General features: G+C 39.7%; 2 protein-coding genes across 3 annotated transcripts; both read right to left on the bottom strand.

The window, feature by feature from the left end:
- Window positions 1-154: 154 nt before the first annotated feature.
- LOC129100794 (ras-related protein Rab-14-like) lies at window positions 155-7,972 on the bottom strand. 2 transcript variants are annotated; one of them, XM_054610284.1, is made up of 8 exons: window positions 7,788-7,972; window positions 6,752-6,810; window positions 6,382-6,435; window positions 5,947-6,124; window positions 5,780-5,846; window positions 5,400-5,487; window positions 5,277-5,307; window positions 155-4,814 (listed from the first exon to the last, which is right to left on the bottom strand). In XM_054610284.1, exons 2-8 carry the CDS (start codon window positions 6,801-6,803, stop codon window positions 4,637-4,639), a joined length of 648 nt encoding a protein of 215 aa, XP_054466259.1. In that variant the 5' UTR covers window positions 6,804-6,810; window positions 7,788-7,972; the 3' UTR covers window positions 155-4,636. The 2 variants fall into 2 exon arrangements, with proteins under 2 accessions (XP_054466259.1, XP_054466258.1); XM_054610283.1 differs by having other exon boundaries at window positions 7,774-7,972.
- Window positions 7,973-9,379: 1,407 nt separating this feature from the next.
- On the bottom strand, window positions 9,380-14,459 carry LOC129101601 (uncharacterized). The gene is made up of 7 exons (XM_054611479.1): window positions 14,323-14,459; window positions 14,033-14,121; window positions 13,363-13,471; window positions 12,655-12,751; window positions 12,384-12,547; window positions 11,423-11,533; window positions 9,380-10,880 (listed from the first exon to the last, which is right to left on the bottom strand). Exons 1-7 carry the CDS (start codon window positions 14,350-14,352, stop codon window positions 10,854-10,856), a joined length of 627 nt encoding a protein of 208 aa, XP_054467454.1. The 5' UTR covers window positions 14,353-14,459; the 3' UTR covers window positions 9,380-10,853.
- Window positions 14,460-27,132: the final 12,673 nt, after the last annotated feature.

The raw sequence follows: 27,132 nt of genomic DNA on the forward strand, positions 1-27,132 counted from the left end.
AGAGTTAAGTACCAAAGTTGACTTTGATAAAATACTAAAGTACTGAACTCCAGAGAGACGCGGTACAAAACATCTGTTCTTTAAATTCTCCGGGTTATTTTGAAGTGAAGGTGCAGATGAATCTAAAAGAAGAACATGGAGTCATCAGCGTATATACAGTATATATACTTTATTTACAAATGACTGAATCCTCGCGGTCGTACAATGACGAGGTTCAGCTGAAGAAAATCATTACAGATTCAGAATATAAATAGTCAAAGAATCATAAGAAGCATTTTTTTACTTTAGCAGACAGAAAATCAACGTTACAGGAAAGAAAAAGAATAAAACGTTCAGAGCGTTTCACAGCCGAGCGAGCAGAGATTAAAAAAACGGCTGATTTGAATCACTCTGACCTGTGGTTTCAGATTTATTTTACTTTCAAAGTTAACTTCCTGTCAGCCGGACTTCAGCGCCTCCGTCTGGCTGATTAGTTTAAGGATTTGAAATGCAGTTTTTAATCAACAAACACTAATATAAAAACTCAACGTACAGCAATGTTTGGATACGTTTGTAAAAGAAATTCAGCCGTTTCGTTTATTTATCAAATTTAGGAATTAGGGGGCGCTGTAACGATATCAGGGATCTTTAAAAACTGAATTCTTTGACGTTTATATTTTTCAGTTCACGCTGCTACAACACTGCCACCTAGAGGACGATCACCGCTGCTGCGTTATTATAAAGTTTAGATTATTTTATCTTAAATGAAATGTTTGTTTTCCTTTGGCGAGGGAAGCTTAAGGCGGCGGCCACAACAAACCTCCAAACTACAGGTCGTTTCATTTCAGGGATTTGCTTTTTGTGACCCTTTGGTTTCTGGAAACTTGTTAAAATCTTTCCGAGTAAAAATTTCAAAAGCGTCAACGGGGAAACAAACTTTTATTTCCTTAAAAGATGTTTTTTTCCAGCGAATACGACGTGCAGGTTGTTACGAAGAAGAAGAGCAACAAGATGTCTGGGAACTTTAGAGTCTGATGTGTTTTAAAGTGAGGAGGAGGTGCATTCATAAGTCAAAGCGTCACAGTTGAAGAAGGCCGTCCACCAATCAGAGGACAGCGAGGAGTTAAGTCCCTCCCCTTTCAGACAGATGTGGACAGTTAAAAACCAGGTTTTGTGTTGAAGCGGTCCAGATGGACTCACAGCACCGGCTTTAAACCCTCACACGTCAGTAGTGACTCGATACGAACACCAGATCTGAGCGAGACCAGCCGAGCAGTACGGAGTCCCGGAGGAGACAAATGTCACCAATAAGTTGTCTGTCGAGTTAATAGTAAACAGAAACTGGGCGTGTTCAATTTGATGTAATAATTACAATTCATACATTTCTAAAATTAATTTATGTACAAATTAAGATGAACAACTAACAAAACAATGAATTTCAAAATTTGTTGAAAAAGCAAACTGATCACCTGTGAAGATTTTTTTTTTATTTGATTTTTTTTAAATGTATTTTTTGCTTGAAAAATTAAATCATTAAATCATGATTATGAGACAGTCAGTAAATTAAAATGGACTTATGTCATAACTTTGTCTTAGAAAGTATGTGTGCGTAAAATACGTAAAGATTAAATGAATCACTTTGATTAATTAACTCGGTGTATTGTTATTAATTATACTTTGATTCATCAGATGGACTGTTGGTGACATTTGTTCTTTCTGGGACTCATTCAGACCTCGAGTTGAAACATTTCTCAGGTTTTCTTTTATAAATCTCTGAATCCTTCTGTGTATTTAAACAGATTATATTATTTTTATTTTATTTTACATTTAGTGTAAATCTGACGTTCATCCGTCAACGAGAGCAGAATAGTCTCAGGTCAGAGCGTCATTAATCCATTTGGTTTTAAAACCACTGAAACGTTAAATCTGTCGGCTTGTTTTGTTTTTTCTTTTGTGACCTTTAAATCAAAGAATTTAACATTCGAATATTTAAAAAGGAGTCAAATAAAGTTTATTGGAGCTTCAACGTCGGTGTTTCTGTCGTTGGCGCTGGAATGATTCTTAAGAAACTGAATTTACGGACCGATCCAGTGAGATAAACTGGGAGAACTGGTTCATGTAGCGCCAAGATCACAATCTACAAAGAATGTATCTCTAAGGTTTTTTTGTTTCACTTTGCAACACTTTTGCTAATTTAGCTGCAAAAAAACAGAATCCAGAAGGAAGCGATCCGGACCTCACGTTTTAAAGAAAAGAAACAAAAAAAGGCAGCAACAAATGAAGAGAATGTTTTTTCTTCCCTCAATCAGCTCTTAACCAGGAGGGACGCAAAGAATATACATATATATATATATTCAATACATATACTGAATCTATTTAATCGTTAACGCATTAATAAACATCGGTCCTGACCAGCAGACTCTGGTTCAGGTTAGTCATTTTATTCAATCAGTCGCTTCATCGTTCCACAGAGCGATCGGTCATCAGAGTGGCCTCGAGTTATTTAGTCATAATTATAATATTTTAGATTTTAAACAAGTGTGGAGATACAGAAGGTGGGTTTGTGGATCCTGTCTGTAGCAACAGAGACCAGATCCAGATCACAAGTCAGACCTGGATCCAAACATATTGTAGTAATAGTGTGATAGTGTCCTCAGGAGCGTTTCAGATTCTGTTTTTTAGTTTTAATTTAATTAATGCACGTTGGATTAGGGGGGTTTCAGGTCAGATTTAGCGATCCGGGTCCTAAATGTTGGACCCTCAAAGACCTGGACCGTGTGTCTATGTGTTTATATGTGTGTCTATGTGTGTCTATGTGTGTCTATGTGTGTCTATGTGTACCGACGCCTCCTCCAGCTCACATTAAAGGGCACTCCGGTTATTTAGGACCGTGTCCGAGCGGGTCCGTCTGGAGAACAAGGAGGTTTAAGTATCGCACTTCTATGAGATCAGGAACTACCGAGAGACGTTAAAGAAAGACTTTTAAAAAATGACCCAGTTAAGGTCCAGATATCCTGACTATTGGATCATAATATGGGGCAAACTCCGCCTGGTGAACGACCACGCCTTCCTCAGGCTTTCGTTCATCGTCAGAGTTATTTTTGCACAAAGATCCTCCAAAGCCTCAGAAGACAGACGTACTTTTGAGTATTAACCAGGATGAAGTCCCCCTTTAACCTGCAGTCCAGGGGACGAGGAGACAAAACGAGTAAAACGCCTCCAGAGATGAATTTGACCACAGATTCAAAAAGTCTCCGATCCACATCTACAACTGAAACACGTCTTCTGATCCACATGTCCGACGTGGTGTAAACGCAGGAGCCAGATGTTTGAAGGGGAACGGGTTCTGGTGAAGAGGAACACTTAAGACGAGGAGTTTGTTGACATGAACTGAAGAAGAAGATGTTTTCTGTGAAGAAGGGATCTGCTCTGATGCTCAGGCCGCTCCGTGTTGATGGACGTGAAGCTTGACCTTTTAAGACTTTTCCAACTGAGCAACAAATGATGGGATATCACACAAGTATAAGACAGAAGTACAACTATGGATCCAGACGTTCAATATCAGAGGGAACGTCAGGAGATTGGACGATTGGATTTATAGCAGATTAGATCTTCAGATTTAGATCAAATCGAAATTTGAAGTTTGGACTGGAGGTGGGACTTGACCTGGTCTGAGAAGCGGTCCTACTGCTCTGAATAAGAAGGTCCAGAGCTGGAACTTGGGTGATCCACATGTTAAGTGGAGGAGTCCAGATTTGGGGTGCAGGTTTGTCTAAATGCCAAGCACTGAATCTTTGTCTCATTGGTGTTTTACATTGGAGACAAAGGGCAGTGGGACCACCTCTACTTGAGTTGGGTCCAGTCTTGGGAATCATGGTTGTCTGGTTGTGGGTGACGGTGGTCCTATTCTGGGTCGATCTTTGGGCCAATCGGGCCACGGTGTGAGGTCTATTTGAAGCAGGGGCAGTTCTGAATCTGATTATAGGAATGTCCAAAGGTGGAACTTGGGTGCTCAACATTTTGGTGATCAGATTTAGTCTATAGGGGCTTCAAATCTTTACTGTCTGTTGGGACTCGGGTGTTTTGTTTTGAGGACAAGGTTTGTCCAAATTTTGGACTTCAGTCGACAGAATCTGGACTTTGAAGAGACTAGGGTCCGGAGGGTCGTCCAGGAAGAAGGTCGTCTAGTGATTGGTTAGAGATGTACCTTCAGGTCAAGCATGCTTGGATGTGAGCTGGACTAAGTCTGGACTTGGACCAGGGCTCTGGATCTGTCCATCGCAATGTCCAGACTCAGAACTAAGGCGACCCCCTTTTGGTGCAGTGTAGTCTAGTTCAGTGGTCCAGTTTCAGGGGTAAAGGGTTGTCTGTGATGGAACCAGACCCAGCGTGAGTGGTTGGGATTAATGCAACACTGATCCAGATTTGAGACTGGCCCACAGATAGATTCTGGTTTTGGTCGGGGGTGTTCTGATTAAATGATTCTGATGGTTGAGTCTTGTTTAGGGTCCTGAACTGAGGTCTTGATTCAACAACAGCTGTTCGGACTGTTAAAAGAAACCGGCTAAATCCAGTTTGACGCTCTCTGGACAGCCTCGTGGTGGATCTCTGGGTACGCGTCGGTCTACCTCCGTCCGTCCGTTCTTCCCGTCCGTGGTTAGCAGCTGCAGCCCTCTTTGGCCGGCTGGCTGTCAGCGTTGAGGCGTCCGCCCTGCGGCGCAGACGGTTTGTGCTGGACTCCGGACTCGGCGGCGTTCAGGTCCAGACTGCCGTCTTGGATGTTCTGGTAAATTCTCTTTGCCGCTTCCAGGAAGGCCTCCTCCACGTTCTCCCCTCTGAAGGAAGAAGAGGACGTAGACGTTAGAAGATCCAAACCATCATTCTTACAGAGCTGATCCCGACTGTAGAGGTGGTAGAAGTACTTGGATCTCTAACATACGGCTCATTCCACGACAAGAACTGGGAGGTCTTGTAGTGCAGGAGAAGTAGAAGGTTCCCAAGTAAAGTACAAGGACCTTAAATGTTGTAATGAAGTGCAGTGCTGGAGTAAATATACTTAGTTACTTTCCAGCACTGCCTGTCCTCAGGTCCCTTTTAGAATTGGGTCAACATTTTGAAAAATGAACTAGTTTATACTTGTTGGGATTCAGTATATTTTTTAACCTTTGGATCAGATCCAACATATACGATGTTTGGACCTGTTGATCTGTGACCCTTACTAACATATTTAGTTTGTTCTGTATGTGTTGTATAGCGACAAAGAAACTATACGTGTGTGTGTGTGTGTGTGTGCTTACGTCTTAGCGCTGGCCTCTAGAAACAGCAACCCTGGAACAGGAAGTAGAAATCACCATCAGTCACATGATCTGTTTTCAGATATTTTTCCCACAATGCCTCACAAACACAAACAGGCATCTCACCGTTCTCTTCAGCAAACTGTTTGGCCTCCTCGTACGTCACGTCTCTCTGAGCCTCCAGGTCGGCCTTGTTCCCGATCAGAATGATCACCTGGACACACACACACACAAACACACACACAAACACAAACACACACACGTGACAGTTAAACTATGAAGCCATGATTGATTCATCTGAGACCAACAGTCATGTGACAAAATAAAATAAAATAAAAATGACAGAGAGGAGAGTCTTGAAGTAGAGGATGTAAAAAAATGTAAATAGTTCAATATATGAAACACTTGGAGCCTCCATTTATATCCAACATTTGTCACAGGTGTGTGTGTGTGTGTGTGTGTGTGTGTGTGTGTGTGTGTGTGTGTGTGTGTGTGTGTGTGCTCACTGTGTTTGGGTTGGTCAGGTTTCTTGCATCTGTCAACCAGCTGCTCAGGTGATTATAAGTACTTCTCCTAAAAACACACAGACAGAAATAAAGTTATTCATCTACAGATCAAACGGATATGAAACCACACAAACAAACACACACCTACACAAACACACACACGGTACCTGGTGATGTCATAGACCATGAGGGCCCCGGCGGCCCCTCTGTAATACGACCTGGTGACGGCCCTGAAGCGCTCCTGACCCGCCGTGTCCCAGATCTGCAGCTTCACCTTCTGACCGTTGACCTCCATGATCCGGGTCCCGAACTCCACCCCGATGGTGTGAGGACAGTCCGCCATGACTACACACATATACACACACACACACACACACAGTTATACATATACAATAAAAATATATCAGTGATGATATTTTACTTTTTATGCTTCGTAACAAAAGAAAAAATGGCTTTTAGTTTGACGGAAAAAGAAAAGAGACGAAAGAGAATTAGTCGAGGAGAAAGATGATGAAGAGGAGGAGAAAGATGATGAAGAGGAGGAGGAGGAGGAGTGAGAGGTGGACGATGAACGCACTAGAGAATAAGAAGAAATTACTCACATTTCTTCTCGGTGAACTGGTGAAGCAGACAAGACTTTCCTACTCCCATATCACCTGGAGAGAGAGAGAGAGAGAGAGAGAGAGAGAGAGAGAGAGAGAGAGAGGTGAGGACATGAGGTCAGACCAACAGTCACCATGACGACCGAAAGTAATGAGGTCACTTCTTTTTAAACCAATAATCATCCTCTGGATCTTTAAAGTGAAGCCAAAGCTTCTCGTCTTAAACATGCATTCTCTCTAGTGTCCACCAGGACTAATAAAGGATTATCTTATTTTATCTTATTGTTAGGTTTAGAATAAGGACAGAAATCATGTTAATCTTCATCATCTTCATCTTCAGACCTTCATCAGTGGGGTACATCCAACTCACCGATGATGATGTACTTGAAGATGTACGAGTAGTTGTAAGGTGCGGCTGTCATCTTGATGCTGTGAGGAGGAAAGAGAAGACGTGAAAACATCTGATTCAAACGAAACTCAGAGTTCAGACAGAGAGTCCACATCAGTCCACATGAGTCCACATCAGACTACATCAGACCACATCAGACTACATCAGTCCACATCAGACTACATCAGACCACATCAGTCCACATGAGACTACATCAGTCCACATCAGACCACATCAGTCTACATCAGACCACATCAGACTACATCAGACCACATCAGACCACATCAGTCCACATCAGACTACATCAGACCACATCAGACCACATCAGACCACATCAGACCACATCAGACCTCATCCTGTCTGAGGGTCACGATGCTTCTGGTTTCTTCCTGTTGTGAAACTTTCAAAATGTGTGAAAATGAAGCTGTTCCTGTTTTTTGTTTTTCCACATCTTGGACCACATTGGACTGGGACCAGATGAAAAACCACTCCAGTTAAACCGGTCTAATCTGGACTAGATGTCCCCAGAGAAGCCAGGGACTCTTTAGGACCCAGTCAGACCCTGTAGAGACCTGGACCTGGTCCCAGCCGGTCTAGATGTACAGACACAGATGTGAATGTGCTTCAGTGTGATCAGTATCTGGACTCTCTGGGGGACCAGGTCCAGGCTGACGGGTCTGGGTCACGTGGTTTGGACCTGGTCCTGGTCCCATGTGGTCTAGAGGAGCAGGAAGCAGAGAAACCTCCTTCAAACCTTCAACTCACCAACAAAAGGAGGCAGGCGGCTATGCTAACACAGAGCTAAGCTAACAGAGCTAAGCTAAGCTAACACAGAGCTGAACACATCAGCTGACTGCCTGCTAGCTTACAGCCGCGGAGCTAACCGGCTAACAGCTGCAGCGCTGTCAACGCCTTGCTAACAGGCTAATGCTAACAGGCTAACGCTAACAGGCTAACAGGCTTTTATCTCGGCGGTACACGTGAGACAGGTGGGGGGGGCACACCTGCGGGCTCGAACCTTCGGTGCGGGGTCTGTGTGACGTGGAGCTGCTCGGGCTGCGGGTGAGACGTCGTTTCTTAGCTAGCTGCTAGCTGTTAGCCTCGCGGTCCGTCAGGAAGCCTTTTCTCTCTTCCGCGATTCTTCTTCTGCTGCGATAAACACGGGAAACACCGCGAGACTTGGAGCGTCTACCGCCACCCAGCGGCCGAGAGGGGAACAGCCGCACTGAGCGCTTTATGTCTATGCACCTTTCTTCTTTAGTTTAATGTTTTTTGTGTATGATTTGTCTTTTGGAGGACTTGTAATTATATACATTTTAAGGGATTTTACTCTGATTAAAAATACATGAATCAATTTTAAATCTAAAGGTTCAGTTATTCTACTGTTTGTTATTGCTTATTTATAATACTTGTTTTTTTATTTCATCTTTATTTTTATCTTGTCTTTCTTTTACTATGTCTCTTGTGTGCACTTTACTCTCTGCTGCTGTAAGCCTGCAAATGTCCCCGCTGCGGGACTAATAAAGGATTATCTTATCTTATCTTATCTTATCTTATCTTATCTTATCTTATCTTATCTTATCTTATCTTATCTTCGGCTGTGGCGTAGTGGAGAGCAAGGTAGTTCTCCAATCAGAGGGTCGGTGGTTCGATACCCGGCTTTGGCAGTCGATGTGTCCTTGGGCAAGACACTTAACCCCAAGTTGCTCCTGAAGGCCATCGGTGTGGACTGATGATGAATGTTAGTTAGAGTCTGATGGTGGCACCTTGATGGTAGCCTAGTCATCAGTGTGTGAATGGGTGAATGATATGTAACATACTACTGACTGTAAGTCGCTTTGGAGAAAAGCCTCTGCTACATGACTGTAATGTAATAAGGTGAATACTGTGAGGTTTTACATTGTTGCTACTTAAAGTGTTCCAGTTGTAACGTTCAGCCTTAGTAAGGCAGCTTTACTGTTTCATATGTGACCTGCAGGTGAAGGTCAGTTGAACAGCCTGCAGACTAAAACACAGACATTTAAAGTGATAACGAAAGCTTTAAAAAAAAAAAATGTTTATCAAGCTGAACAAGTTCGATGAGCTTTTTAAAAATAACTATTTGAATATTTAAAATGAAAATATTAAAAATATAAAAGCAACACGACACTGTAAATATTAAAATACTTTAAGTTTTAATACGCTTGACATCATTGCGCTTGGCTGAAGTTAAAATTAAAAGTATTATGCATAAATCTAAATATAATATATGGTTTTGAAGTACACTAAGAGTTCTTTCTCTTTTACAGTGTAGTATTGCTACTTTATAATATAACAAATATAATATAATATATATGATATATGATATATATATATAATATAATATAACATAAATTAACATAACAAAATATAATATAACATAATATAACATAAGATAAAATAAAATAACAACATAACAATATAATATAATATGATATGATATGATATAATATAGTATAAAAAAGTATAATATAGTATAATATAGTATAATATAACAAATATAATATAATATAACATAACATCACATAATATATATTTAAATATTTCACCACAGTGATTTGATACAAGTAAAAACAAAAATAATTTGTAAAATTGAGTTTTTAATATTACAATATCATTTTACAGTGTTTAGTAAAAAACAAAAAACTCTGAGATTATTATAAATTCCAGTAAATATAAAAAAGATTAAAATAAGTGTCCGTCCTGTGAATGAACATGAATCATGTGTTTATAATGACTTTGTGCCGATCATGTGAGAAAGATACAGTTACATCAAAGAGATCATGTGGGATGAAAACAGAAACAATTAAAACAAACATGTGACCTGAAATCCACAACAATAAAAGAAGTGAACACAGAAACGGTATGTGACATGAAACCCAGCAGCTCCGTCTCTGAAGACGTGACTGAGGCTCATTTCTTCAGCTGGTTCAGAGCTCCAACAACAGGAAGTAAAAAAATAAATATTGTTTCTCCTTTAAGGGAGTAAAATGATTAGTGGTTATAAACAAATGTTCACAGAGAAAACTTAGTGAGAGTGATTTAATGTGTGTGTGAGGGTCATAATCAAACACACAAAGACATTTAAATGGAACAGGGATGAAGCAGAACTTCTGTTTTCAAATATAAAAGACAACAAATCATAAAAATCCAACCAAATATCCTGTTCTATACAAAACCTATTTCAATTTTTTTTGCAATCAGGCAGCAACTTTATGTCGGATTACAAATCATTATTATTCAAAGTCAAAGCTTCATGTGTTAAACCTGCATTCTCTCTGCTGTCCACCAGGGGGCGACTCCTCTGGTTGTATAGAAGTCTATGAGAAAATGACTCTACTTCTCTCTTGATTTATTCCCTCAGTAAACATTGTAAACATGAGTTTATGGTCTCAATCTCTAGTTTCAAGTCTTCTTCAATACAGCATGATGTTCATTTAGTAAATGATGCTCCATTTAGAGTCAAACAGACCATAAAGCAGGGGATGCTTTAGGGCGGGGCTACACACTGATTGACAGGTTGACACCAAAAGCCAGGATGTGGACGGGTAAAAAACAAAGATCACGACTACAAAATGCCAAACTCAAGGCTTCAAAAGGGACAAACCAGCGGGTGATGTCACGGCGACTCCGCCTACTTCTAATAAACAGTCTGGGGTTGAAGTCTGTTTCACGATGACCCTGAAGGACACAAGCAGAAACAAAAGGGTCTAAAAATAAACTAGTTCTACATCCTATGTTGTATATTCTTGCTGCACTTTTACGTCCATTGGTTTTGGTGACATGAGGTCGTTGCTCGGCACTAATCCAACATAATCTCATAGCTGCATATTTGAAGTAGACTTTAGTGAAAAGTCACAGAAAGTGAAATACTCAGCTGCTCGTCTTCCTCTGACATTTATGTTGATGCAGTTTGATTCTTTTAGATAGAAAAGCTTCATGCAGCGAATAAAAGCTGGATCAGTGTTTTGTTAAGAGACAGTTAGTTTAAATCAAGTCCATGTTGGATTTCAGAAGGTTCTCCAGTTGAGAGGATGAAGATGAAGATGATGATGATGAACGGTTGTCAACCAGCAGCTTTGTTTTCCCATTCCTGTGAAAACAGAAACAAAATGACTGAATGATGACTGTGATGGATCAGACGTCTGAGCAACTGACGCATTACAACAAGCGTGTTTTTAAAAAGTTACGTTGTGCTATAACAATATAACAATATAACAATATAACAATATAACAATATAACAATATAACAATCAATAAAGCCCACTTTGGGTTGTTTGAGTCAAACAATCGGGACGTCAAAGTTGTTATGCTTGTTCTGTTCTGTTGCATTGTTACACTACGTTAAGGTTGTTGTGTTACCTTTCATTGTTATGTTACGTTGAAATGTTATGTTACTTAATTAAGTTACGTAGTTACGCTACGTTTTAACGTTATTATTTTATTTTTAACTAAGTAGTTTTGTTAACTCAACCTAACCAATCATTTTACAAAGTTAACCACGTGGCATTGTGCTTTTGATAAGAGGCTAATATGAAACCTGTTTATGAAATGTCTTTTTGTTTGCATGTTTCTGGCGGCTGGGTTGAACAGATGTGAATCTGGGATCATAATGAACCTCTAAACCAGACTCACCTTCCTCCTCTGGAAAACCTTCCCGTGTTCGATGAACAGCGCTGAAGGAGCTCGTCTCAGAGAGTTCTTAGCCGAGGCCGTCCGTCGCAGCAGAGGGTTCAGGAAACCCGCCTGGACCAGCAGAGACCAGCAGAGACCAGCAGAGACCAGCAGGGACCAGCAGAGACCAGCAGAGACCAGCAGGGACCAGCAGAGACCAGCAGAGACCAGCAGGGACCAGCAGAGACCAGCAGAGACCAGCAGGGACCAGCAGAGACCAGCAGAGACCAGCAGGGACCAGCAGAGACCAGCAGGGACCAGCAGAGACCAGCAGAGACCAGCAGAGACCAGCAGGGACCAGCAGAGACCAGCAGAGACCAGCAGAGACCAGCAGGGACCAGCAGAAACCAGCCCAGCAGGGACCAGCAGGGACCAGCAGACCAGCAGAGACCAGCAGGGACCAGCAGAGACCAGCAGAAACCAGCAGGGACCAGCAGGGACCAGCAGAGACCAGCAGGGACCAGTAAAACCAGTGAGTGGAGAGTAAAATAAACAGTTTTGTTCAGAACACAGTAACTGATGGTCTGAGTCTTAGAAGCCCTGATGTTTATATTTTTAATTAGTACGTATGGATTTATGTGTTTGCATATTTATCTGCTACATTTGTATTTATTGTTCTATTAATAATAAATAATATTTCTTTAATAGGTTAGGTTTGTTATTAGTAATATGCTTTATGTCATGGTCTGGGTTAGGGTTACTATGTCAGGTTTCATAAAAATGAACACATATATTTCTTTATCTTACTCTCTCTCTTACTTTGCAGTGAAGCTGCTGCATATAACCCATTGTATAAATAAAGTTTGATCTTATGATATAAAGTATATATATATATAAAAGTTGAATAAACTGAATAAAGTGTGTTGTCATCTTTACATTGTCTTTTAATCTTCAGATGTTTGTTTACTTCCTGCTTTCCCACCTGAGCACGCTCACTGCAGATGGCCAGCGACTGTCTGAAGGTGCGTTTGTTTTGCTTCCCAGCAGACGCCAGGTTGAGCTCTGACCCCGCCCTCAGCTGCACCGTGCTCTTCCCCGTCAGCTCCAGCTTCTGAACACCTCGCTCCATGTTCACCGACTTCCTGTCTGAAACACACAAACACACATAACTTTATCTCTCTGTCACAAACTGAGCTACACAGAGCTGGATACTGAATGTGTCTCCTGTTGTGTGTTTATGAGCAGAGGCTCACTGTGGACACTGAAGACATCGCTGTTGTTGTTGTTGTTGGTCTTCAAGTCTCTGGACGACAACGAGACGCAGCCGACTGAATCCTGAGAGCTGTGGAGCTGAAACACCAACACTGATCATCAATAATAACTCCTCAAATATATATTTGCACCTGAAATGCAAAAGTTTTAACATATTCTCATTTCATTTTCACTAAAAAGGCACTTTAATCAAGTCTGATCTATTTTAAAATGGAGACAGTATGAATAAAAAAACAAATCTTGTGCAAAGAGACAAGTTTTATTACAGTTTTCCTTGTTTATAATATATTTAAAGTAGAAGTGTCAGTGCTTCTAAAATACTGACAGAATAGTTTTTGTGATAACATTAAATAGTCTTTCACAACAAGTTTAATAAATTGGTAACTTCCTCAGTGAGTGCAGATAAACTAATAACAGTATATTCACTTTTTGACATTAAATCTGATAAACTGAGAGCATGAAATGTATCTTTCATAAAGCCCTCAAATGTTTATACAGAATGAAAACAGAGGCGTCCATATTGTGTGTATTTCTATTTAAAAATACCACAGGAAATATTGTGTTTTTGGGAGGAGTTTATGAAGAGACAAAATAATTATTAAAATATCATCTGCAGTCAAAAGGATGAAAAAAGCGTCATGAATCTCAGTCTCCTGCTCACTATTAGTAAATGACAGTGTGGAGCGTACCATGTGCTCCAGTATGGAGGTGTTGGAGTAGATGGGCTGGTCTCCACTCAGATGGAAGGGGTCGTCCATGTAGGTGTTGGAGGTGGGAAACCTACGAGTCTGTAAACCACTGAAGAGGAGAAACAAATAAGAAGGAGAAGAAGGAGAACGAGGAGGAGGAGAAGAAGAAGAAGAAGAAGAAGAAGAAGAAGAAGAAGAAGAAGAAGAAGAAGAAGAAGAAGAAGAAGAAGAAGGAGGAGAAGAAGAAGAAGAAGAAGGAAGAAGGAGAAGAAGAAAGAAGAAGAAGAAGAAGAAGAAGAAGAAGAAGGAAGGAGAAGAGAAGAAGAAGAAGAAGAGAAGAAGAAGAAGAAGAAGAAGAAGAAGAAGAAGAAGAGAAGAAGAAGAAGAAGAAGAAGGAGAAGAAGAAGAAGAAGAAGAAGAAGAAGAAGAAGAAGAAGAAGAAGAAGAAGAAGAAGAAGAAGAAGAAGAAGAAGAAGAAGAAGAAGAAGAAGAAGAAGAAGAAGAAGAAGAAGAAGAAGAAGAAGAAGAAGAAGAAGAAGAAGAAGAAGAAGAAGAAGAAGAAGAAGAAGAAGAAGAAGAAGAAGAAGAAGAAGAAGAAGAAGAAGAAGAAGAAGAAGAAGAAGAAGAAGAAGAAGAAGAAGAAGAAGAAGAAGAACTGTATGACTCTTACCTCAGAGCTCCACCTGTGTGCTCCTGTGTGACGGCTGCTCCGTCCTTCAGCAGCTTTAACCATCGATCCTTCTCACCTGAACTGCTCACCTGGAGGAAGGAAGGAAGGAAGGAAGGAAGGAAGGAAGGAAGGAAGGAAGGAAGGAAGGAAGGAAGGAAGGAAGGAAGGAAGGAAGGAAGGAAGGAAGGAAGGAAGGAAGGAAGGAAGGAGGACACATGAAATAGTGACTGAATGAAATAGTGACTGAATTAAAGTGAGTGAAGTCCTGTCGTCCTGCCTCAGCAGCTCACCTCCAGCACAGCCACCTGGTCACCGAGCATGCTCAGTGTGATCCTGTAGGAGTGGTCTGTGTCGGGCCCGGCTGTGACATCACAGCCTCGGAGCTGGACGGTGTACTGAGGCGACCTCTTCACCTCCTCCTTCACCTCCTCCTTCACCTCCTCCTCCTCCTCCTCCTCCTCCTCTCCTCCTCCTCCGTCTCCTTCTCCTCCTCTCCGAACATGTTGAGTAGACCCGCCTCCACCTGACACAGTAAACTCTGCCACTGACAGTTCATCAGCACGCTGAGGACACCTGTCAATCAAACACAGCTGAGGTCAGAGGTCACTAACATGACATCATCTTCTTGACGTTATTGTTGACCAGTGGTGAAAAGTAACTAAGTACATTATTTATTAACTATTTCTATTTGAGGTATCTTATACTTACACTCCATTATTCCAAATGTAACAAATAAATAAAATAAATAAAAATAATTTACAAAATGATTAAATGAAATAAAAATAAATCCAACAAATATTTAAATAAAATACTAATTATTCTAATAAATAGATCAAATAAAATAAAATGAATCTTACAAATATTTAAATAAAATACTAATTATTCTAATAAATAAATAGATAAATAAAATAAAAATGAATCTAACAAATAAAATAAAATAAAAAGATAAAATAAAATCTAACAAATATTTAAATAAAATAAAAATGAATCTAATAAATATATGAAATAGAATAAAACTAAAAAAATGTAAAAAAATCCAGTCTAACAAATATTTTGAAAATATTCTTTTTTTTTCCATTTTACTGCTCTACATTTATTTGACATCTTTAGTTTCTTTACAGATTCAGATTATTAATATAAAATACAAAAACTAATACATATTAGGATGTGATATTACAGATTTAGATAAACTTTATTGTAATAGAAGGGGGCAGTACTACTTCTACTAATGATAATAATTATAATGATAATACTAATAACTAATGATTTCAGTACCTTTGTCTTTGTTGAGGCTGCAGCCGGCTGAAGGTTTCTCCTCCTCAGGGTCAGTCTGGACTGCACTGGACTGAAGAGACACAAACTTTAACATTTCATATGAATGAGTAAATCATTTATTGTTATTGTATATTACTATGACTAACAATACATTATGTATACTACTATGACTAACAATACATTATGTATACTACTATGACTAACAATACATTATGTATACTACTATGACTAACAATACATTATGTATACTACTATGACTAACAATACATTATGTATATTACTATGACTAACAATACATTATGTATACTACTATGACTAACAATACATTATGTATACTACTATGACTAACAATACATTATGTATACTACTATACATTATGTATACTACTATGACTAACAATACATTATGTATACTACTATGACTAACAATACATTATGTATACTACTATGACTAACAATACATTATGTATATTACTATGACTAACAATACATTATGTATATTACTATGACTAACAATACATTATGTATATTACTATGACTAACATACATGATGTATTCAGAGGAGCCGGGACACCAGAGAGCTGCTTTACATTTACAGACAACATACATAAATAAATTAATCTAAAAAACAATTAAGGCGTCTTTTCACGGTCCAATCTTCAGACCGTCAACATCTACAACAACATTCACAAATCACTGTAGAAATGAAAAATCTGAATAAATACATATTCAATAATCCATCTAGCCTTCTTTTCTGCACTTTGAGAGATAATTAAACAAATAACAATGAAACAGTCATTCTCAGTTAAATCTTTTAACCGTGTCTGAGTCCCACAGGACTGAAAACCACCTGATTAAGATACTTAATGTTGTTGTTTCTCATATTTTCTACCATCTGAAGGGTTAATAAATGATACGAGGACATTGTCTCACCCTGCAGGACAGCAGCTGGTCTGATCTGATCAGAGACAACGAGCTCTGAGTCTCCACTTTACCTCCAACGCTCACCTCCTCGATGACCTGCAGACACAAACACACAGCAGAGCTGAAGGACTGAACGTCATTTTGAACCAAAACCGATTTAGTTTAATGTAGAAAATGACCGTAAGTTGAACCGTTTGACGTGGGACTTCATTGGACCAGAGGACGTAATCAGGGATCAATAAAAGTTCTACTGTGTGTTTTATGATCCGTTGCTCCACTTTTTGTTAGTAGTGAGTGATGAGTTGTGTGTCCTCTGACCTTCCTCCACTCGTCGGCCTGGTGGAAGCTGTTGTAGCCCAACACCAGCGTCTCTGATCCCAGTAACACCAGTTTGAGCTGGTGCTGGATCTTCCTGTTGCTCTTTGACTTGTAGACCAGCTGACAGCCGCGCAGGTTCAACTCCAGCTGAGGCAGCAGGTCCTGAGCACACTTATAACACTGACACACACACACACACACACACACACACACACACACACACACACACACACACACACACACACACACATGAATACTTGAGTATTTCCACATCTACTCCTCTACATCTCAGAGGTAAATGTTGTACTTGTATTGCACTATATTCTATCTGACAGCTTTAGTTATTTTTATAGATTCAGATTATTAATCAACTAATAAATGATGATGTATTATTATAGATTAATAAACAGCTGCAACATCAAAGGGATGAACACATTAATACATTATATATTATTCTGCTAGTGAGTACTTTAACTTCTGGTACTTTAAGTATATTTTGATGCCGATACTTTTCTTCTTTTTCTTAAGTAACATTTTGAATGCAGTACTTTTACTTTTACAGAGTATTTCTTCACTGTGGTATTCCTACTTGTACTTGTAGTTATGAGTATTTCTCCTACCTCTGGATATACTCGTGTAAAGCACCAGTACCTGCTACAGTACTTGAGTGGAGGTGTTTTCATGTCTCACCAGCAGCACGTCGCTCCTGATGATGAACAGCTGTTTGGTCCACTGGCCCAGCCACTTCCTCTTCCACAGGTAACCACAGAGACGGGACTCGGGGGCGGGTCTTAGGCAGGGCTGGGAGGCGCTCCATTGGATGTAGTGAGCTCTGTCCTTCACGGGCTCATAATCATCATCATCATCATCATCATCTTCCTCCCCGTACGACTCGTAGTGACTGCTGTCTGACTCTGCCTTCTCTGAGGGAGGGACGAAGATGTGTTTGTTAAAGTTTACGTGTTTCACTGTGTGTGTGTGTGTGTGTGTGTGTGTGTGTGTGTGTGTGTGTGTGTGTGTGTGTGTGTGTGTGTGTGTGTGTGTGTGTGTGTGTGTGTGTGTGGTACCAGGGTTAGACGTGGTCGTGTCAGGTTGGTACGGTTCTGCCTCCTCGTAGGTATCTTCATCCTCATCACCTCCTGGACCTCCTGGAGGGAGGGGCGGCACCACGAGGCTCTGGGATGGACGGAGGAGGTGAAGTTACTCGTTAAGTCATGTGACGTCATAGAGGTAGGAGGTCGGGTCAACAGAACACCAGAGACCAATATTCACTTCCTGATAGTGGTTGCGTTACTTTAAATGTTGCCGCCGCAAGGAATTGTGGGTCGGCATTATCTTCTTTCCTTTGGTAAAAGAAGGTCCAGTGTTTCCTCGGCTAAATGAGCTAGGAAGGGAAGTATTGAAGCACCTTTCTTGCATTTAAAGAGTTCAAACTGTTCTTATCATGGAGGCCACTTACATATTTCCGGGTCATTTCACTCAGTGAGGAAGCTTCATGAGAAAAAAAGGGAATATTCCACCGCAGCCTCGTTTTTTCTCAACCATGACCGTCATCGTTTCCTGACCTTCACCACCTGGTTATTACTGTAACCATGGCGACGACGGCCCCCTAACCTTAACGTGGGACTAATTTAGGCTCAAACCACCAAACAACCCTTAAACACAGCGTTGTCAGATCAGGAAACGCTTCGGCGTCAATCTGGAGGGAATTTAGTTTCAGAGGTTTTTCTGTTTTCACATCTGTCTTTTAGCAAAACAGGAAATGTGATTCCTGAGTGTGACGGATTAACATTTGAATTCTTGACATCCATTGATTAGGTTCAAGCCTCTGTGGGCCTGCTGGAGTAGAGTTAATTAAGTAAAACACTGAACAAGGTTAGGACACTTTTTAACAGTTAAATATTGAACAACAGTGACTGTAAGTACCGGAGACATCAACACTTTATCTCCTCTCTGCTAAACGTCTCACTGCTGAACTGAACTGGAGCTAAAGAACGTCTGTAAATGAGTTGCATATGAACAAAAAATTCCCAGGATACAATGTATGTGTGTGTGTATGTGTGTGTGTGTGAGTGTGTGTGTCCATCCATCCATCACGTAGACCAGATGCTAATCATCCTCCATCAGTGACCACTTCCTCCCTCTGCAGAGCTCTGAGCCAATAGGACGACAGATAGAAGGGAGATGGCCTCGTATGTAAACACTGAACATCCTGTCTCCCTCACACACACACACACACACACACACACACACACACACACACACACACACACACACACACACACACACACACACACACACACACACACACACACACACACACACAGTAACCCGGCCGTCTCCTCCCTAACCTCAGGAGGACTCAGTCTGTCATTACTGACCCACATCACAAACCACCCTCCTCCTCCTGTTATCTAAAATAAAAATGCCCTTTTTCCTGAACCTCATGAGGTCACCGAGAGCTGGAGAGTAAAAAACAACTCTGACGAGAATCTGAACCTGAGAACTTTTACAAAAGTGTTTCAAATATGATAATGTTGTGTATTTCTCTTGTATACCACACTTTAGAAATACTGTATTAAACTAAAAGTACTAATACCACACTGTAAACATACTCTGTTAAAGTAAAATGACTAATACCACACTTAAAAAAGTACTCTGTTACAATAAAAGTACTAATACCATTACATTACATTACATTACAGTCATTTAGCAGACGCTTTTATCCAAATACCACACTGTAGAAATACTGTATTAAACTAAAAGTACTAATACCACACTATAAAATATACTCTCTTAAGGTACAATGACTAATACCACCTTTAAAAAAAATGCTCTGTAACAGTAAATGTACTAATACCACACTGTAAAAATACACATGTTAGTAAAAGAAAAAGTACTAATACCACACTGTAAAAATACACAAGTTAAAGTAAAAGTACCTATTCCACACTGTAAAAATACTCTGTTCACAGAGGCAGGCGGGCTGCAGTGTATCCCAGCATGCATTGGGTGAGAAAAGCCGTGTGTGCTGACTCACCAAGTCTCTCAGCCACACAGGTAAGTCCTGACCTGAGACCAGCTCAGAGGACGAGACTCCTTCTGGAAAAACAAACATAAAACTTTATTTAACATTTTGTTGTTTACACATTAATGTATATTAGAGTGTAATTCAGAGTTACCTGTCCCAGGTGTGTCTGCCTGCTCGTTGCTAGGAGACGATGATGGACAGCTCATGATCATGTACTCAGCATCTTCCACTGAAACACAACAGACACCTGAGTCAGACAACCTCAGCAGTGCTGTTACCAGATGGACCACAGTTAGTTCACTGATTCATCTCACTGGTTTTACTGGTTCTGAACAGGCTCCACATAGAAAGAGACAATTTCACCTGACACGGCCGATGGTGTAAAGCACGTTTTTATAAAACAGAGAAAACCAAGACCACAGAGAAGAAATGTGACAAAAATGTGGGTTTCAGAGGGTTAACTGAAGGTTATTAAAATGTGTAGTAGTAGGAACAGTATCAGTAGTATCAGTAGTATTTTTACCAGGAGTGTCGACTGTTTGCAGATTGGACAGAAGCCCTGAGATGTATTTCTTCTTAGTCTGAGCGATGTAACTCAGGTTCTCTGAGTCCAGAACAGACAGGAAGGACGGCAGGTCCCAGATCAGCTTGGCCAGCACTACGGAGAGACAGACAGACAGACAGACAGACAGACAGACAGACAGACAGACAGACAGACAGACAGACAGACAGACAGACAGACAGGTTAACATCTGGACACACAGGGACTCTTGTCTGCCTGTTTGTCCTCATTAACGAGGTGAAATCTAAAGTGAAATACCAGATCATCAGTCTGACATCTTTATCAGTGAGTCATCCTTGAACTGTTGACAGAGGAGCAGAGCGATGAGTCATCATTGATACAGAATCAGACTCTCTTTACACTCGGACTGTGGTGGAATGTAACAAAGAGCATTTAAGTACAATGTGACTACTTAACTTCACTATTTTATTCTCATGCCACATTCTACTTATAAAGATATTGTACTTTTACTGTACTTCATTTATCTGACAGTTTATGTTTAATTACAAATTAAGATTTTTGTAAACAAACATATGAAAGTAAAGCTGGAACAATAAGTCGATTAATCAATGGAAAAATTTCAATTTTTTCATGAAAGAAAAATGTCATGGTTCCAGCTTCTGTTCCTGTGTACATTTTTATAGTAAAGTTTTGAATCTTTTTAAAAAGCTGAAAACTTTTGAGTGGCCTTTAAATATTTTAAACATAATTTGTATTTATTTATGTAAAAGCTTAATATTAAACACTGATAGTTAACATAGTTTAAACATTTTAACATGATAACATTTTATTTTAAAACTCATGTCTGTAGCGGTTCTGTATTTATCGAGTTAATTAAAAAAGGATTCATGTCTGTATCTTTTGTAACCACGTTGTCGTTGCTTTTATCTTCTTCTTTTTTCTAAATCTAAATTAGATTTAACCGTAGATTTGTCGGGTCAGTGTTTGTGAGTGTGTGAGTTTTCATAAGTCATAAACAGACCGAAGCTTTTTGTCGTCAGCAGGTTGACAAAACATGAAAGCGTTCTGAAGTCGGTCTGTGTCGGTCTGTGTTGGTGTGATGAATGAAGCTGTTGTTTCTCTCCATGAATGAATACTGACTCTGTGTTTAGACTTCAGAGGAGAGAAGAGCTGACGAGACTCTCACTTCATAAAATCTACTACGGATAAAAACACAAAACTGTCTTCTTATACAAGAATATACAAATGAATCATTTGATGTCCTTGTATACGTTCTTAGCTTCCTTAGTTCATTGTTTATTCATATATATGTTGCGACATCTGCATTAATGCATCTCCTAAATATTCAAGATGTGACTCTGACAGATGTCTTAAACATATCATGCAATGGACAAACTTTGATTATTTTTGGAATGATATTCATAAACATACATCAGAAACACTACAGAAAGTAATTACACAATTTCCCCTGAATATCTATATTTGGAGACATAGAAATCCTCACTGAGGTTAATAAGGACGAGAAGAAATTAATAATATGAATCATGATAGCTGCAAAAAAATATATATACAGTCTAAAAGATCAACCTATGAAATATGAGCAAACTTAATTAACTCTATAACAATATACAGAAAATACCGTGACAGCTATCTTTATAGAAAATATATTTGTAATGTTGTTATCAATAAAGTAGAGAGTCGTCATCTTTGTTCACCACAGTAAACATTAAGGTGTTGAAGAGTGAAACACAAGCTGCTGTTTGTTTAGAATAGAACAGTTCAGGTCATTGACTCTGTTAATGAAACACAGCTGAGGTTCTCTCAGACGTTCTGGCCTTCAGTGTTAACTGTGACAGGAACACAGTGATAAGCTGCTGCTAATGTTTAACACAGAATAAAGACTGCGTGTGACATCGTTAAAGGATGTAGGTCACTGCACAGAAACAGAGAAAGTGGTTTTCCATCAGGAGGGAAGTTTTTCATTGATTTCAACACACCAGTGTTTTATCTGTTTACACCTACAGAACCAGTAGAACCGTCTCAGTGATCATTAGAACGACTGATGGGTCCTCTAGTGTTCAATGACCACCAACACCTACAACCTCTAGAACCTTCTCAATGAACAATTCAACCTCCTAAAGAAAGACTAGAACCCTCTGAAGGATCCCTGGAACTGCAGAAAGGAATCATCATCACAATCTTCTTAATGACGAATAGAACCGCCGAAAGGACCTGGAGAACTTCCTCAGTTACCACTAGAATCTCCTTAAATACGTCAAGAACTGACCACAAAAAACACCTAAAGAACCTCTAGAACATCTTCACTAACCTTGACCAGTTCTACCGACACCAGAAGGACTCCTAGACCCTCCTGGATGACCATTAGGACAATGACAAACTTAAAGGCCCCCTAGAACCACCCCTAGAACCAGTAGACCCTCTTAAATAAATAACAGAACCACTTAAAGACCTTTAGAACCTCCCAGATGATGAGAACCCACAGAACTTTCTATAGCATAACAAGAACAACCAAAGCGACGTACAGAACCTCCTTAATGATCACTAGAACCTCCTACAGGACTCCTGCCTCCTGAAAGACATCTAGAACATCCTACAGCATGACTAGAACCACCCAAATTACCTCTGGAACCACCCCAATGACCATTAGAAGCTCCTAAACCTTTGTTTATACTCGCTCTGGGCATCATGTGGTGAGCCTCTGCAGACAGCGTGCGAGCCCCTGAAACACCAGAGGACGAACGAACAAAATGACCTGTGAAGAATTAAAAAGCACTGAAGTACCTCTAGAACTTCCTTTAGCATGACTATAACCACCTAAAGGACCTATAGAACATCCTATAGCATGACTAGAACTCCTAAAGGACCTCTAGAACGTCCTATAGCATGACTAGAACTCCTAAAGGACCTCTAGAACATCCTATAGCATGACTAGAACTCCTAAAGGACCTCTAGAACGTCCTATAGCATGACTAGAACTCCTAAAGGACCTCTAGAACGTCCTATAGCATGACTATAACCACCTAAAGGACCTCTAGAACGTCCTATAGCATGACTAGAACTCCTAAAGGACCTCTAGAACATCCTATAGCATGAGAAGAACCGAAGAAGAAATCTGAAGGACTCCTAGAACTTCACCACTGAACAGTAGAACCTTATTAAAGCCAATGTATTTTTAAATGTGTTCCAAACGTACATTATTATATCAAGTGCTGACAGGAGACAGACCCCGATGGAACCACAGAGATCGTGAGTTTCTGGTTGAAAACTCTCAACAGGTTTCCTGTCATGAATGATCCTTAGGGGGTTTGACAGAACTGATCTGAGAACAGTCTGAATTGTCATGAGAAGGAGTTGTAAAATGTATAAAATGCAGAGAAACAGAGGGTGATTGTGTGTGAGCTCCATTCAGAAGGACAGAGTGAGTCCGTTCACCCTCTGAAGGAGTGGGACACGAGGTTAAATGTTCCTCATTAACTCAGCTCTGCTGATTTTAAGGATCCTTCTGATCTGCTTATCAGCCTGCTGCTGTTTTAAACACATAGCCCACACACCCACAGCACACCCACGACTCATCAACAACAACATTATAACATCACATCAACAACTCATCAACAACAACATTTACAAAATATCAAGAACAACAACAGCAGAAGATGGTTTCCCAACAGAAAACCTGCTGCTACACTGAGAAAAACAGAGTTTGTGTTACCGAACGCTGCTAATCTGACCATCAACATCACTTCCTGTCTCTGGCTTTGATGCTGAACACACACACACACACACACACACACACACACACACACACACACACACACACACACACACACACACACAAATACACACACACACACACACACACACACACACACACACACACACAGCATTGAATGACGTCAACCGTTATGCGTTCATTTGAATGAAAGACAGATAATCTCATTCTGGTAAAAACATCCGCAGCACATAAACATCAACCAGAAACTAAAACTAACACAATGAACAGTGAACATATATATATATATACATATATATATATTAACGTGATTTATTAAGACATAAATCTCTGTATTTATGGATTTTAAAGTTTGTCAATTGTCTGGTTTTGTTTTCAAGTCTGTGCGATAAAGTCAAACATAAATCACTTCTCCTCTCTCGGTCCATCCAGATGGTTTTGGTTTTAAGTATCAATGTTTTTAGATGTCCGTCTGATAAATGATGCTGCTATATGTCTCTATAATAATCCACAGGAGACACTGTCTTGAGTTGTTTTAAGTTTCAAACGTGAGTGTTTGTGTCCAGTGAAGCTGAAGTTGAAGTGTTTGAACAGGGTGTGGAGCAGCTTTCTACTTCATCCTCTGGGTGGTAAAAATAGAAACATTTAGCTGAAACGTTTCTGAGCTGCAGATAGAGACACAGGGTATACAACAACGTTCTGAAACCAGGACAACTGACCGCCTACCTACAGCTAGAGTTAGCATATCGTTAACTGTTACAATGAAACGAGGAAAGCGTTGGACTGTTATTAAAGAGGACAGAGTTCTGTTTAATAAAGCTGTCTGACCATCTCATGTTCATCTCAGCTATGAGTCCAACAAGGTTTACAGAATATGGTGAAATTAAAACCGGACTCTGTGAAAACTAGTATAATATATAAAGACAGCTGGTGGGTGCATTTTAACCACCACAGAAGAAGAAGAGTTTATTAAAAGAGCTACAGATCAAACTGTCGCAGTTTGAAAGAGTTTAGAACAGTTTGAATAGTTTGAATAGTTTGAAAAGTTTGGTAACAGTTTTTAACAGAAACAGTTTAACAGAACAGTTTGAAACAGTTTAAAACATTTTAAAACATTTTGAAACAGTTTGAAACAGTTTGAAACAGTTTGAAACATTTTGAAACAGTTTAAAACATTTTGAAACAGTTTTGAAACAGTTTGAAACAGTTTGAAACAGTTTGAAACAGTTTGAAACAGTTTGAAACAGTTTGAAACAGTTTCTCCTCCCTATGCAGAATCCTCATTGAAACGTAATTCCCATTAAAGTTTTGTTGAATGGGAACTTAATTTTGATTTGAGCAAGGTTACAGTCTCCTCATCGCTCCATATAATTAATATTTTTATCATCAGTATTATTATCATTATTAATATAAAGGGCAAAGAAAAATGACCAAGATCAGACCCAGTTGAATAAACTGAATTCATCATAAGTCATAAAACCAAAAGAGCAGAAGTCAGTCAGAGTGTTTGTGACGGAGGAAAAGGATAAACTGTTGGTTCTAAACAGTCTATTAGCTCCGTCCCCTGAGGAGGAAGTGATGAAGATGATGATGATGATGGTAGTTAACATACCACCAGAGTGATAAAGACCCCACACTTTTCTGTCATCGCTGTGAGAGAATCAAAGTCCCCAATGTATTATGATTCATAACAATACAAACATGTAATAAATGTTTTATAACACACTAATAAAAGTGATTATTATTATTAACACATGGAGGCTGCTGTGTAAACTGAACATTAGAAACATTAAATATGTCTTGCAGTTATACTGTACATTTTAAAACAAACGTGTTCACAAACACATTTTAGTGTTATTAAATGTTTATAACTTGATTATAAATAGCGTGCAGTTACTTTTATTTTTATATTGAGGCAATAACAATACACTATGAATGAAACAACACACAACAGCACAGTAAATCCTATTTATATGTATATATATTTTTAATTGCTCTTGAATTCTATTATTATTTTGAAATGTCTCTATTTATCTGGACATATTTCTGTCCACCTGGGTTTTCAGTCAATAAAGGATTATTTTATCTTATACATGTAATAATTAACATGAAAAGCACACCACGTACCACGTTGGATTTATTTCATGGGACATTATGTAATTTAAACATAGTCATCTTTGTCCCAGGAGGAGATTTCTATTAAATTCTCTCCACGTGTGAAACAAAATAAACTTTTTTGTCTGTCTCATGTGTTTGTCCGGTGAAAAATAAACATTCTTTTCTGTGATTTAACACGTTATTATTGTTTTTTGTGGCTTTGTATCTGTAATAGGTAATAAAGTAAACACAGTACCTTTCTGTTTGTCCATGTCTGTCGTCTCAGTAGCTGCTGATCTTCTGTCTCATTTCTCTGCTCAAGAGTCCAAAGCATCAAACAGACACCAGAGTCGTCCTCAGTGAAGTCTCTCTGTGTCTCTGGTCTGTCTCAGTCCGTCCTCAGTGAAGTCTCTCTGTGTCTCTGGTCTGTTTCAGTCCGTCCTCAGTGAAGTCTCTCTGTGTCTCTGGTCTGTTTCAGTCCGTCCTCAGTGAAGTCTGTGTCTCTGGTCTGTCTCTGTCTGTGTCTCTGGTCTGTCTCAGTCCTCAGTGAAGTCTCTCTGTGTCTCTGGTCTGTCTCAGTCCGTCCTCAGTCTGTCCTCAGTCCGTCCTCAGTGAAGTCTCTCTGTGTCTCTGGTCTGTTTCAGTCCGTCCTCAGTGAAGTCTCTCTGTGTCTCTGGTCTGTCTCAGTCCGTCCTCAGTGAAGTCTCTCTGTGTCTCTGGTCTGTTTCAGTCCGTCCTCAGTGAAGTCTCTCTGTGTCTCTGGTCTGTTTCAGTCCGTCCTCTGGGTGACATGCTGGGGGAGGAGAGAGAGGAACACCCATCACTACCAGAGGAGGAAGATAATTGCTGGAGGAAAAGAGTTTTATAGCTCCTGATTGGCAGAGGGCTGTTTCCAAACACCAATCAGATTAAAGTTGAGGCCTTTGCTAAGGCCCTCCCTCCTTGGTTACTGTTGCTAGGCCTGTCAAGCTTTAGCATCCAGCATGTTGTGGTCATAATGGCGTTTTCAATAATAATACATTTATTTACTTTTTTTTTTAAATAATCTCTTACAGAGGGATAGGCAGAGTAGAGCAGAGCAACCTAAGTCTATATATTGTTGTTTTTATAAGCTAAGTTAATGTTTCATGTTAGTTATGACTCCCTACATTAGAGACATTACTATTACTATTACCTGTACCA

Source organism: Anoplopoma fimbria, chromosome 13 (genome assembly GCF_027596085.1).
Source record: "Anoplopoma fimbria isolate UVic2021 breed Golden Eagle Sablefish chromosome 13, Afim_UVic_2022, whole genome shotgun sequence".
In the NCBI taxonomy this organism is placed as follows: domain Eukaryota; kingdom Metazoa; phylum Chordata; class Actinopteri; order Perciformes; family Anoplopomatidae; genus Anoplopoma; species Anoplopoma fimbria.